The 14,957-nt window shown below is 28.9% G+C and overlaps 2 protein-coding genes across 3 annotated transcripts; one reads left to right on the top strand and one right to left on the bottom strand.

The window, feature by feature from the left end:
* Positions 1–14: 14 nt before the first annotated feature.
* LOC145752088 (leucine-rich repeat and guanylate kinase domain-containing protein-like) lies at positions 15–2,788 on the bottom strand. The gene has a single exon (XM_082568294.1). It carries the CDS (start codon positions 2,752–2,754, stop codon positions 199–201), a length of 2,556 nt encoding a protein of 851 aa, XP_082424420.1. The 5' UTR covers positions 2,755–2,788; the 3' UTR covers positions 15–198.
* A 2,217-nt stretch (positions 2,789–5,005) lies between these two features.
* On the top strand, positions 5,006–14,237 carry LOC145752719 (uncharacterized). Of its 2 annotated transcripts, none has more exons than XM_082569045.1 (12): positions 5,006–5,212; positions 6,223–6,413; positions 7,887–8,068; positions 8,702–8,853; positions 9,356–9,558; positions 10,049–10,109; positions 11,303–11,414; positions 11,486–11,590; positions 12,027–12,150; positions 12,316–12,373; positions 13,231–13,412; positions 13,757–14,237. In XM_082569045.1, exons 1-12 carry the CDS (start codon positions 5,099–5,101, stop codon positions 13,947–13,949), a joined length of 1,677 nt encoding a protein of 558 aa, XP_082425171.1. In that variant the 5' UTR covers positions 5,006–5,098; the 3' UTR covers positions 13,950–14,237. The 2 variants fall into 2 exon arrangements, with proteins under 2 accessions (XP_082425171.1, XP_082425170.1); XM_082569044.1 differs by having other exon boundaries at positions 11,300–11,414.
* Positions 14,238–14,957: the final 720 nt, after the last annotated feature.

Raw genomic sequence — 14,957 nt, 5'->3', positions numbered from 1 at the left:
TTTAAATTAAGATCTCTAAATAAATAACAAACACAGAAAACTTTTACTAGTATTTTACATAAAAAAATTTGGGTTTAAATTAAAAAAAATCTTAAGTATAAAAATAGGCTACAAAAAAGCGATATGAAATGTTCTATTTACATGTAAATCCACAATTTAAAACATAAAAAGCGTCAGAAAACGATAAAAATTTAAGTCTTAAAAACTTCCACTAGGAATGGGGGGTAAAACGGGTTTAACATTTTGCCCCAGAGGCTTGTCATAATTGTTCTCAAACCATTCTGAAATGTTATTCTGGTTTAATCTTGGCGTCAAGGGTGTACTAGCTCTTGAAGAATCTTTTATAGAGCCTTTCAAGGAGTCAAGAGCGTCGCTTAGAGCTGTCAAGTCCAGAGGTTGCTCTATATTGGTCGATGCCACTTTTTGAGCACCTGAAGCTTGGTCTGAAAAACCCCTTGCTGAAGATAGACCAGAGAGGCCTGAACTTGCTAATCGAGAAACATTTGAACTGTCAGGACTTTCGGACATATGTGTTTTAGTGTTATCCGAATTTTCCGTTGCGATTTGGTCAGAATTCTCCATTTTGTCACTGCTCATGTTTGGATACATAGATGCTGCAAACGCGGGGTCCTGATATAGGGATGCAGCTTGTGCCATCGGACTTCCTTCTAACATTCCAGGAGCTGTCATAGGAACCATGGGTCTCCTAAATATTTCGTCATACATAGATGGAGAAAATCCCTCAACTGCTTCAATCGCCGCATTCTGTCTTCTTCTGTAAGATGCTTCCTCAACAGGAGTCTTGCGAGATGATAACTTGTTTCTTGCCGATGTTCCATCATTACTGTTGTTCGAGTCTGCCTGAAATGAGGGCCTGGACCAACTTCGCCTCATATTTGCCGACATTGCTGTATGCTGTGTTGTAGTTTCGTCCTTGTTCTCATTTGTAGACAGCCTTGGTTGTTGCACTTCATCACCTGAAGTAAGATCCGAGGTCCCCAAGTAATCCATTACAAGCTGGCGCAATCTATCATAAGCCTCACCTAGTTTGTTGCTGTTTATAACCATATCAAAAAAGCCAGGATGATCTTGATTGATTGCCTTGTACATGTTGCTTTGATTAATGGTTGCATGCCTTATTTGATCAGCATTGTAGACCCCACGCTCAAACATTCTCGCTGTATGAGTTTCTTTACTTACTGGGAGTATAAGAACATATCTCGGCTCAAAATAAGTGTTTTTTAAGGTTCTAAGGCCGTTTATTTCCATGTGAACAACACAAGCAAGGCCTTCTTTGGCAACATTTTCAATTGCATCAAGTGTTAGACCATACAAACAACCACCATGCTTAAAAGTCTGGATAAAACAACCTTGTCTTACCAATGCTTGAAACTGATCAGGTGTCACAAAATGATAATCTTTGCCATTTATCTCGCCAGGATAAGGTAACCTTGTAGTGTGTGAAACACCAAAGCCAAAATAGTCAGGGAATTCTTGTACAAGTCGATGTGCCAATTCCCGTTTTCCTGAAGCCTGTGGACCAGTAAGTACCAGCATTGGGTAAGGCATCTCAATACTTGGCAAGGTGCTTTCATATATCTTGCTGGGCTGTAAAAAGCGATAGACAGTATGCGTGATATGATCTAACGCCGCTTGTACTTCAGGAGGTGGAGAAAACAAGTTGATGGCAGCAACTTTTTCGTCGATGCTGACTACTTGTTTGTCTAACTCTGTTAGTTGTTGCATGGCAAATATCACACATTTTCTGTAATCTTCAGTCTCCATGACTGAGTTTTTGAGCAAATTGAGTTCACGGATAGTTTTTATCATGTCAATGTTGTGCATCTCGGCCAATTCAGATATCTGGTTCTCTTCAAGATTAAGTACCTGTAAGCTTCGATTTGTTAAGAGCCCATGTAATGACGAGATATTATTTCCTGACAAATCTAGTTCTTGAAGTTGTTTTAAAGATTCAAGATTTTCGATGTTGATTAACTTGTTGTGATTAAGCTGAAGTTTTCTTATATTCAACTTGTCCAGGCCTTTGATTTTTTCAAGCTGGTTAAAAGCAAGGTTCAAGTGAAGCAAAGATTTACATTCGCCAAGACCTTGGATAGATTCAATTGAGTTGTGTTCAATTTCTAGTCGAATTAAATGACTAAAAGCCGACAAATCCTTAATTTCTGTAATTTGGTTGTAGGAAAAATTAACCTCCCTTAGGCTAAAGGGGGGTGTGAAATCTAACAACGATGTTAGGTCATTATGGGAAACATCCAATTCCACTAAATACTTCATGTTACTTATCACTGAAATATCCGATAGGTTGTTATAGGAAAGATTAACATTCTGAAGATGTACAAATGTAGTTAGGAGGCTGATATCTTGCATACCATATCCAGGAAGTGTCAAGTTTAAAAACACATGTTTTGTACCACAAGCTGAGTTACCAATGTTGGATAAACCTGCAGCAAGAATTTCTTCAGAAAGTACCGCCACATGATATGGTGTCTCTTCCTCTGGCTCAACAATTGATGATGCATCGTCGGGGATAAACAAATTATTCGGCGGCAACCCTTCTTTGTTCGTTGAACCGCGAAGTTGGTTTTCATTAAATGAGGTCTCGTCGCTGATCGTCAACATTTGTGTTTCAATACCAATTCCTTGTTTCTCGTTTTCGTTTGGATTTGGTTCTGAAATAATTTCTGGTTCCGGGCTTGTCCCCTTTTTTCCTTTTGGGCTCTTTTTACCTTTCATGATGTCACAGTTGTTTGTTTTTAAAAATAATTATAAAAAATCTAGAGCAGAGAAAAAAAGTCAAAAATTAACAAAAATTATGTTAGTTATGGTTTTATTTTTTAATATGCACCCCGATTCAAATAACAGCAAAAAATTGTTTTGTTTAATTATAAAATCCTGCCAAAAATAAAGTTTGCAAGTTTATTATCATAAAAATATTAAAAAACTTTTTAACTAAACCTTTTTTTGTTATTTTAAGTTAGGCAACCTTCAAAAGATTAAAAAATTACACAATTTATTTAACAATAAGGTTTGTTTATTAATTAATAGTAACAAGCAATACAATACAAAGATTTAAATGCCTAAACGGAAAAATTTCTTAATTGTTATTGTTAGAAACAAATTCTTGACATTACCATGGAGACGGCGTATGGTAAACGCATTTTTTATTTATCCTCATTTTTTTAAATTTAATTATTGAACTAATGTATTTTATAGTAAAAAAATTTGAATTTAAATAAACGTGTTTATTAAATGCATTTTTAATTTAACTAATAAACATAAGTTAATGTTAAAATGTTTTAATTTATAATAACTTCGCTTTTAATAAATAAACACAAAAAAAAAACTTTAATTCTTTGTAATAGTTTTTTCGAATTACGTAAAATTGTTTTACATACACCAAAGATTTTAAATCATACTAAATACTGTTAAAGTGTACTAGCTTTATATTAATACTTGTTTCAAATATGTATTTAACTATGTAAGTTAAATGTTATTTTTAAAATTTTGCAGCTTAGTTTTATTAGCCGCTAGATTAGGCTAAAGAGCTACTGGAATTTTGTTTTATTTACTTACAGAACATGTTGTGTGAGTTCCTATAGAACTACAACGCTAGTGCGAGGACTATATTGATCACTTTTGTAATTAAGCGCGTTGTTTTTGTTGCGTTAAAAAGGGAAGAAGCGAAAGTTTTGGCTACAAGCCAGACGACATTACAATAACAAGTCTATAGCTTAGACTTATTCTATTAATAATTTAAGTTAATCCCTTTTAGACAAATCGAAAGAGTAAGTAAACGTAAAAACTTCAAGGTTTACTAGTTATTTGTCAAAGTTATATTTGTTCAGTCAATACAACCTTTAGGATATCGAAACAGGGCTCTTTACAATATAATTGAACTTTATTTGTATAAGAACTCTTGCTAACGTAAGGCCCCGTAGATTAGAAATCAGATTAGATTTGTATCTTAATTTAAATCTAGCGTTACGGATATGATTTTTGGCCATAAATGTCGATTATCTTGAAAAGGAAGATTAATTAAAAATCAATTTTGGCCAATAATTCAATTTAAAGAAACTGACAAATAAAACCAAAATTGTAAAAACATTATTTTTATAATATTAAGCAAATAAGTATTTAAATATTATATATATTGGCCATTTAAGTTTAACTGTAAGATCTATAAGGTATAAAGGTTTCCAATATAATGGTAGAACAAGCAATAAAATACTGTAGTACTAAGGTTAGCACAGTAGTTTTTGAAATAGAGCTTTATATTGTTAGAAGGTAACTTGATAGCAGGGGGAGTTGCTGTAATTTTAGGCGTAATTAATTAGCGAAAATAAGTTTTAACCGCCTATTAGAAAAATCAAATTTAATATTAATGACTATATCGTTTTTTTTTTTAACTAGTATCGGTAATTATTTTACTCATTATTTTTTTAAATATCTTTACGCTTTCTTGCTTATAAATCAATTAATCAATTATCGGTTTTTGCATTTACTTAAAGATTGACCTGATATGGCCGAATGAAGTAATACGTCAAACTTAAAAATGTTAGTACTTTCAACTATTTCTTATAAACACAATAAATAAGGGCCGGTAAGGAAGCGATAAAAAAGGCCGGTAAGGGACATTTACAGTGAGCTTAAAATAATTTCGTCTTTATTTGCGAAATATGAATTAGAAGTTAAAAAAAAAATCAGAAGTAAAAATATATGCAGGCTTTTACCATTAAGTTGAGTTATTTAATAATAATACATTTTAATTTACGCATTTCTTAATTTAAATAGTGTTATATACTAAAAATATACAGAAATACGAATTTTAATATTTTTAAAGTTATTTATATAAACGTTAACCAAAACACAAATGAATTTTTTTTCTTAAAAAAAGCTAACAAAACTTGTATGATGTCACAGAAGTCGGTATTGTTAACAACGATCAAATGCAATTCTAACAATTCCTTTTCTCATTTTTAGAGAACAAAGGTTTTATTAGTATAACAATGTTAATATGACGTCACAAGACCCAACCCTTGTTCGATAATGGGTTTAAATAAATAAAAGGGGGTCGAAAATGGACGTTACGACAATCATTTTTATCGTTGTCGAAGTTTTTATTGGTATAATAGCAATAACTGGAAATACCATTGTATGCTATGTGGTGTTGCATAGCCCTCTAAGAAAGAAGGTAGGTGACATTTTTAATGTTTAACTTTCATTATTTACTTTGAAAATTTACTTTTTGGTGCTGGATTTGAAAAAAATGAAATTGCATAAACTGCTTATTTTTTTATTGCTCGGTTACCAATGCAAACTTTGCGTCGTTCGCTTTCTTTAAGTGGGATTATGACGCCATAGAGGTCACGTGATTTTTGACGAGGGCCCTTAATGTCAAGAGATATTTGTTGCTACAAGTCATTCGAAGCTTTTGACAAAATTAAAAGTGTTTTTAATACTTTTTAAATAAAAGTGAATATAACCAAAAGTGTATAACAAACATTTACACTTTAAACTTACTTTCGAGTATTTAAAAATAGTTGTTTTAAAAAGATTTTTTTCTATTTTAATGAAAACCAGTCATTATATTGAAAGACTAGGCTACTACGCCATTTTTAAAAATTATAAATTTGTACACCATTTTGGAAATCAACTAAATATTTAAACAAAATTAAATTATAATGCTTTGTATACATGCAATATCATTTAACTACCAGTTTTTCATAAACTGCAACCAAACCTTTTTTAGTTAAGAGTTTGTAGGCCGCTTACCTATTTTAAGTAAAAATGCGTATAAGGAACTTTGATAAAATACATTTAAAAATATCATTTTACAACATAAAAAAGAGGATATAGTGAGTATATGAACGCAAAATCTCATTGCCCATTTTCTTATAACATTATTTTTAGTTTTAGGATCTTGTTACATTTAACATACGTTAGATAGGTATACGGTTACAATTTAATTTAAACTGGACCTGGGTTGGTGCTATTGTTGGTTTGTTAGGTCCATAAATTTCAATTATGCGAGTTTCTTTTTATTCTTAGGTCTTTGTTCGACTTTAGCGTTGTGAAGAAGCTAAGCATCACAGTTTTCAAAAATCACCATTTTGTACTTACAACATCTTTCTTAATTTTTTTTACATATTAATTTATTATACAAAAGCATATTTAAAGTAGAAGTACAATTTTGTTTTGCAGGTGATGTATATGTTTGTGACGTCACTTGCTCTCGCGGACATCTGCGTGGCTCTAACGTCAATACCCTTCTCCATACTATCAAAACTGGGACTTCCCCATGCGCCTCCTCTTGTTTGTATGGCGATGTTATCTTTTATCGTTGTTCCCACACAGATTTCGATTTTTAATATCCTGGCTGTTGCTGTAGAGCGGTGAGTTGACTTTGTATTTGACTGCGTGCGCTTATTATTTCCGGAACGTATGGTCTAGAGTTAAAACCCCATCGTAGGCGTTTATTTTTCAAACGGAATTTTTTAATGTTATCAAATGGTATTTTTTTTCAATTTGACATTGTTTACTGTTTATAACAAAACATTTTTTTTTATTTTTTTTTGTTTTTTTTGCGCATTAAAAGTAAATAATAAATACGATATACAATTAATATTACAACAATGCGACGGGAAAAAATGACAAAATCAATTTAGTGATTGTTTAAACAAAGATTTTATAGTATATTATGGCATGGTCACCAAACTCATTTTTGTTTAACTTTGTTAGGTATGGCAGGTAATGATATTTTATATTTAATTATTTGTTATGTGTTTATATTTTTACGTTTAGAAAAACCTAATTAAAATTGATATTATTTTGCATGACATTAAACAATATTTTTGTTTTGATATTTAAAACATCAATATTCTAAGTAAAAAATAATAACAACATTATACTATTTTATTAAAACAGTAAGTTAGTAAAAATTTATTGTAATAACTGTGTATATAACAAATTGAATAAAAAACACAATAGTTTATAAGATAGGCATAGTGTTAAATATTTGTTGATTTTGGAATATTTATAATCTTTGCTTGTATAAACTATTGATGTTTTGTAATAACTAAACACGTCAATGAATTGTTAAGATTTGAATCAAATTGGTTTAAGTAGTGTGTTGTGGTTTATTCAATTATAAAAATGTCAATTTTTTGTAAAAACATTTTAGTCACTGTCTGAATGCACTAACAAAAATTTAAACAATATTTTTGTAAAACACTTTTTTTAAATAAATTTTTATAACTTATATATTTATAAATTTATACCTATATTTAAATGAAGATTTTATTATTACGTTTTTTTTTGTATATTATTGTAGCTAATTAGAAATATTTAATAATTTAAACAAGTAAAAATTTTACCAAACGATTAAAAATTTAATTTTTAAATCTTATTTTAAAAACTTGTTTTTTTCAAGTTTTGAAAAACTTTTCTATTTAAAAACAAAAAACTATTTTTAAAATTGCAAACCTCGTGTTAAATTGCTTCAATGTGATGTGTTATTTTTTAAATTTTATTAATTTTTTCTGTTGGAAGGTTGACTTAACAACCCAATCATGAAGTAACATTTGTTACCCTTAATTAGTCTCAAGTTAATTTTGCCAGTTACGATATTATTGATTCTGATAATTAATCTTCTGATTGATTATTGGCTCAGGATGACTGTGTTTTTTTATAGCATCTTAATTAAGTGCTCTAAAGTAGGAAATTTGCAGGGTTTGAACTTAGGACCCTTATCTATTAAAACCTAGCATTCTTACTACTACACCAAACCAATGAATTCATATGCTTTATTTTAAGTCAATTAAACAAAATTTATTTTTGTTATTAATTTAACCTTTATTTGTCTTTAGATATCTTGCCATACGGTGTCCCATCATTCACCATAACAAACTAACTCCTAAACGTTCGGTATTTGTCATTTTCGTTACTTGGTTATTATCTGCTTTAATCGGAATGTTACCATTATTCGGTTGGAACAATATTGGTTATGGAAATCAAGAAAATGGTGGATTGACAGTACCACAATATAAAAGTAAAAAAATTAAAATTATTAAAAAATATTTTTTTTTTCCAACTGGAATTATTTTTTGTGGGGTACTTTATATAGTTTTTCTTTAAAGAATGTTTTAAATCTATATTTAATAACTTTTAATATTAGTATTATATTTTTATATTATAATAATAAAAAAACTATAGGCTAAACATTAAAAAAATTGTATTAAATTAAAAAAAGGTACTAATTTTTTTAAATAAATATATTAAAAAACCAAAGTTACACTGTACAGGTATCAGTTTAACACATGTTAAATGTATTGACATTATTAATATTAGTTTAGTTGCTTATGTATTTAAGAAAATATTGTGGTTCTAATATACATTCCAATCTTAATATGTTTAGTATTGATTATTAAAATATTTAATAATAACACTTAATTTAAGATAAATGAACGATATGTTTTGATTTTTTTGAAGATTCGCTTAATAAAAATGTTTATAAAAAAGCATGTGCGAAAAATAAAAGTAAAAAAATATTTTTTTATAAGTTTTTATAAATATATTTTTTATCTTCTTAAAAATATTTTTTTTATGTACCCACTGAATTTAAAGTTTTTTTTTTTAATTAATTAACTAGTTATATTTTAGTGATAAAATATATTTTTTACAGGTTATGGAAATCATACTTTTTGGAATTCAACTTTGGAAAAGGTGGGAATTGAACTGGTGGCCTTAAATACAGCAAACTTTACTACAGACAAATCAAATTTCTTTAGTCTACAGCAGAATACAACTACATGGAATGCTTGTATTTTTATGAAGGTAAATAAATTTTCATTAATTTTTTTTGTATTTTTGTTGTTGGGGTAATTCTAAAATTGATATTTCAAATTTCAAAAATTTTCAAATCAATTATGAAAAATAAGGTATTGGTTTGCGCCAAAATACAGAGCTTTGGCTTATTGCTAACCCTCATACAGCCTAAAAATTATTTAACAATTCAATAAACAAGCTAATAATAGTTTTATTAAAAAACATTAAAATTGTTGAGTAAGAAAAACAAAATCAAATTTAAAACAATTTAACTTTTAAACAAATTAGCAAGGTAGTTATTAGGCAAAGTTTTAATATTATCAAAAACTGTCAGGGCCAACTTGAGACTAGGTCAGGGCAACAAATGTTACTTTATTTTCAAAAAAAAAAATATTTCCAAAAAATGAATTTTTAAGTTCACCTTTAGGCTATATTTTCAGCCTTAATTAAAGCTGTTCAATATTGATAAAAAAAAAAGGATAAAAATTACCAAAAAAAAATTTATGTTTAGGTTATGAACTTCGACTACATGTTTTTCAACTTTGTGGCATGTGTTTTGCCCCCTCTTGTGGCGTCGGCAATTCTTTACTCGATCATCTTTTCCTGGTTGTTAAAAATCAAACGAGCTCCCCGTGTTAAATCGCACACTTCACCGATTCTGGTAGATGTTAGCAACACAGCAAAGGGTTTACAACAAAGAGTAAATCAAATCAAGTAAGCAGTGTTAACAAAATATATATTTGTTCTCGATGTGAAAAGGTTTATTATAGCAAAAATTCCTGATATGGGCTTACTTCATGACCTAAACATAGAGTAACATAAGTTGCGTTGACCTAGTCTCAAGTTGCCTTTAAAAGTTTGGGATATAATGAATTATATTTACTTCAAAATTAAACTGCTAATTAAGTATTGGCTCAGCATGAGTTCATACCGTTAATAACTCCATACTTAAGGGCACTACAAAATAAGAGCAGTGGGGATCGAACTTAGGACCTCATGTAATGAAGCCAAGTGTTTAAATTACTACACTACGCCATCAGGATTCTCGATTATTTTTTTTGTAAATTTTATTGTGTTTGTAAATTTTGAGCAATAAAAAAATGTTTACACTAGGCTCACTAAAACTTACATTTTTATTGTTTTTATTAGCTTTTTTCGGCTATATTTATAACAGTTTCAAAACTAAATATTTGTTTGTTTTTAGGTCTTTAGATAAATATGAAAGGTGTTTTAGTAGCACAGAGGAAAGCCCCAGTCTTAAAAAAGTAAGTATGTCATTTATTATTTAACTTTTAGTGGTAAGAACATTCAACTTTATTTTATGGGGTCTTAGTTTTAATCCTTTCTGCACTTGTGCTGTATATACTTGCATAGGTAAACTGGCAGCGTGGTGTAGTGGTTAGAACACTCTTCTACCATACACAAGGTCCTGGGTTCAATCCTCAGTGATCTCATGCTGTAGCACCCTTAATTAAGGCGCTATAAACGGTACAAACTTCTGCTGAGCCAGCACTTAATCGGCATTTAGGGCATTTATAATTTATATAATATCCTAAACTGCCACAGGCAACTTGAGAGATGTTTAGGTCGGGCATTTCACCTTCCCACTTCGAGGATGAAGATATATACAAAAAAAGGGTGTTATAAATGGTATAACCTACTGTTAAGACAAAAAACAATCGGATAATTTTTTATAAGACAAAAAAGTGGGTTAGATGACGTATGTTACTCCATGTTAAGGCCAAGAAATTGGCTGTTTTACATTGAAAATAAATAAGTATAAATACATGTTCAGATGAAGGAATAAGATAATAGTTTTGTTGGTTAAGTTAAATTAATTGAATTTAAATTAAATTTTCAAAGCTGTCATTTTTAAATAAATTAGTTATCTTTTAATGTAATCTTTTAAATGTAAACATATTCTAACTCTTATTATATTTAATCTGTAATATTTTTTTACTGATTTGCCAATTTTTTTTTAAGATTTAAAAAAAATTTAACAATTGATAGGAAATAGCTTGTAGGTCACCCCCTTATATAACTTCCTACACAGGATATAATACTTGACATAAAAGACATGCCTTAAATTTAATCCCCAAATTTTAATTAACTTTTAAGGAGTTGACTTTTAAAATGGCAAAAACTGAAAAAAATTGACCCTTAAAAACGGAAATCGTGTGTTTTTTTAAAAACAAGTCAAATTTAAATAAGGACTGTTTTTTTTAATAAAAAAGCCAAAATTTATTTTGCAAACTTGCTGTATTAAAAGCTCATCTGTCCTTATAAGTGTATTTTTAAAATGTGTTTCGAAAAACAGTTTTTCTAAAAAATATTGTTTTTAAAAATAATAAAATATTTTTCTTATTTTTTTTGTAGTTGAATTTTTTTAACCACTTTTTTTCTTAAATCTAGTTTAAAAAAAATTAAGTTTTAAATTTTTCCTGAACTTTTTAAGAAGACTCCAGTAATAACACTAAGGGGTCCAAATAATCGAAAAAGAAAAAGATGTTATAGTGCCCCTAGTGGTGACGAACACAATAAATTAACACCCGAAGAACAACAATTATTAAGTAAACACTTTTTTTTAATAAACTGTTAAAAGTAAAAACTTTTTTAAATGAACTTTTAATTTTTTTTTCAGAACCACTCAGAATATTACAAGAAAATGAAAAATTAAATTCAATTGAATTACAAAAAAGAAATTTTAAAGAAGATTTAAGAATAAAATCTTTAAAAACCCAATCTGGTATGTTTGTTTTATTATTATTTAGAACAGCATTAAAGTCTTAAAGTCAAGGCTTAAGGTTTGGTTCCCACTACTGTCATGTGATTAGTTTATCTAAAAAAGCATATAAAAAGACTATTTAATTTTGTTACTATTATTTTTGTTGCTGTTACCTACCTATAATAGGGCAAGCAAGGGTATTGTTTTAATGGTTAGAACCCTTGTTTTTACTACATGAGGATTTGGTTTTAATTCCAAGTGCTTGTACGCTGCGTTGTCTCTGACACAAATGTAACCCTATAATGTCAGCTTTTTAAAATCGAGAATAGAATGTACACAAAAGTTTAAGCTATTGATGATTATAGGGTCAATAGACATATTGGTAATATGCACTTCTGTTTTACTTAAAGTTTAAAAAGTAGTTATTTTTATTTTTTTTACTTGTTTTTTTTTGTAGGTATCTATGATCTTGAAAACAAACTGAAAGATATCGAAAATATAAAGGAATCAAATAATGTAGAGAACAAAACACAAAATAATAAAGACAAAAAAACAAATGATTTTGAACTAAAACCGCCAAAGTAAGTTAATTATTTATTTTTTTGAATTTTATTTTAATTTTAATTAACTTTCTAAAAAAATAAAAAAAATTTTAAAAAAAATGTTTTTATAAGAAATTTCTTTGTGGAATATTTTATTATTTAAATATATATTTATTTAAATTTTAAACCTTTTAAATATTTTAGTTTAGATTGGAGAAATGGCACTGTTTTTCCAAAAATACAGCATCATTCCACATGCTCGGTAAGATTTTTAAATATTATTTTGAGCGGAAGTTTAAAATATTAATAGCCTAATAATATATCTGTTTATCAATTTTCTAATTGCTTTTTTGTGGTTCCACCTACGCATAATAAAAATGCCATTTTAAAAAGAAAATAAAAAATACTAAACTATTGCTATATAATTAATTTTTTCTATTTTAAAAGATGTTTTTAAAAATATTATCCTTGTCAATAATTAAAATTTAATTGGGTCATTACATAATTTAAAAAACACTTGGCTTTACTACATGAGGTTTTGTGTTTGATTCCAACTGCTTTCATACTGTGCTACCTTTAAGTAAGGTGCTATAGCAGATATAAACTCGTGCTGAAGCAAAAAAAATCAACAGATTAACTCTCTGGCAATATGTTCCATTTAAAACTACCAAAAGCAACTCAAGACTGGGGTTGGATTTTTTTATATTTATTTATCGATGTGGAAAGGTCAACTTCATGACCTAAACATAGAGTAACATCAGTAACCCTGACCCTGTCTTGAGTTTCCTTTAGTAGTTTGGGATATTATAGATTTTAATTGTTTGATAATTAATCTGCTAATTAAGTATTGGCCTAGCAGAAGTTTATACTGTTATAGCGCCTTACTCGAGGCTGATACAGGATGAGAGCAGTGGGGATCGAACGCATATCCTTATGTAGAATAACAAATGTTACTCTATGTTTATGCCATGAAGTCAGTCTTTTTTAATTAAGGATAAATGAATGCAAAAAATTGTGTGTTTGTTGCAGTAGTTTTTAAATCCTAAACAGATTTTTTGATATTCTTTTTAGCAATTTTTTTTGTTTGCAAACATTTAAAAAAAAATTGTTATTTTGTAGTCTCCAATATTTGTAAGATCAAGATGTGATAGTTTAACAAGTCAGTCAACTAAAAAATCTTTTCATGATGGAAAAAATCACAAAAAAATGAGAGAATTCAAGGCAGCAGCCGTCTTGGCGCTACTGGTCTTATCTTTCACCGTTTGCTGGCTACCTATACATATACTTAACACGATACATAGGTAATATATTGTTTTTCACTTTTTAATTATTTAGGTTTATAATTAGTTTTTAGAATTTTTGTTATGGATATTTTGAAATTTATTTTTATTCAGAGAATTTTTGTAAATTATTTGAATTTTTTTTTTGTTCATAATTTTTTACGTATTTGGACCGTTTGTTTTTAAATAAATTTTACTAATTGGACATTAAAAAAAATAAAAGATAACAAAAAAATTAAATTTAAAATTTTTCAATTAAAAAATCCTTAAAAAAAAACAAAATTAAAAAAAAAATTTAAATTTAAAAAAAAAATTTGAAAATATTTAAAATTAAAAAAATAATTATCACAATTATTTATTTTTAGGTTTGATTATTCAAAGAGCGTTTTTCTACGACCTTTTATGTTTGATATCGCTGTTATACTATCGCACACTAACAGTGCCATCAACTTTTTCCTATACGCTTGGCGACTAAAACTTTTTCGAAAATACTTACACAGCCGAGTCCTTATAAACTTGTCTGCCATCTTTTTATGTAAACCACGACTCGCTGGCTGACGTCACCAACTCTGTGACGTCATAAATTTAGTACGACGTCAGAATTTTGAGAATTGTTTGTGAAGACACAATATGCGTGCGCTTTATATTAATACTCCATTATAAAAAAATGTCTTTGTTGCAAAATTTTTTTTTGATATATTGCATAAATTTGTTTATTTTCTTTTTAACCGATATGGTTATGACGTCATACTACTAAGTCAGCAATATATTTTTATGTTTTTTTAGTTCGTTTTTCTTTGTGATCGATTTTTTTACCTGCTTTAGTTATACTGTTTACATCTTCATTTAAAATACAAAAATATGACCTCTACAATGGAAGGTTATTATTAACTCGTGCGTGAAATTGATTAAGTTTTACTCTGGGGGTCGTCATTTCTCGAGGGAGTCATTCAATTACGATGCGTTTTTTTCTTAATTAATTGGCGTGTTTAAAATAAGTTGTAAAAAATATGCCACCAATTAAGAAAAAAAAATGATTTTTTTTCATATCTCCTTAAGGTAATAGGTTTTATATTTTTTTATTGGGTAAGGGTGTGCTGTTATGACGTGTTTTTGAGCTATCCATAAATTTCGGACTCAAGGGCGAATAGTGTGGCGTTGGTGCGGCTCGAACCCAAAACCTTTCGACTCGTAATCCACGCCATGACCGGTTCGCCACACTACCGAAAAAATTTTTTGTCATTTTATTAAAAACACTAGTCGATAGCTCCTTCTAGAGTTGGGTTTTTAGTTGTTGTAATATGGTCGCAGCTTTCAACTAATATCTATGATTTAGCTGCACACCCGCAATAATTTAGCAGCACACCACGAACGGCAGTTTTAAATTTTATTTATTTTGCAGGTCTATAAATTGTGTATTGTCCACTAATCTTTATTATATAAATGTTTTGATCTTCGTCCTTAAGCCCGGCGTTTACAGATAGCTCAAACACGTCCAAATATTACACCCTTACCCAATATAGGTATCAAAAATCTATCTCCCAAAGGGGATGTGGAAAAAATATT

Source organism: Corella eumyota, chromosome 5, assembly GCF_963082875.1.
Source record: "Corella eumyota chromosome 5, kaCorEumy4.1, whole genome shotgun sequence".
Taxonomy (NCBI): Eukaryota; Metazoa; Chordata; class Ascidiacea; order Phlebobranchia; family Corellidae; genus Corella; species Corella eumyota.
This window is presented reverse-complemented; position numbering and strand designations above follow the sequence as displayed.

Bases quoted from the DNA above. Each gene is read 5' to 3' on its own strand.
- LOC145752088 (XM_082568294.1), bottom strand. From the start codon at position 2,754: ATGAAAGGTAAAAAGAGCCCAAAAGGAAAAAAGGGGACAAGCCCGGAA.
- LOC145752719 (XM_082569044.1), top strand. From the start codon at position 5,099: ATGGACGTTACGACAATCATTTTTATCGTTGTCGAAGTTTTTATTGGT. The intron at 12,374-13,230 runs GTAAGATTTTTA...GTTATTTTGTAG, and splicing joins AGCATCATTCCACATGCTCG to TCTCCAATATTTGTAAGATC. The intron at 13,413-13,756 runs GTAATATATTGT...ATTTATTTTTAG, and splicing joins ATACTTAACACGATACATAG to GTTTGATTATTCAAAGAGCG.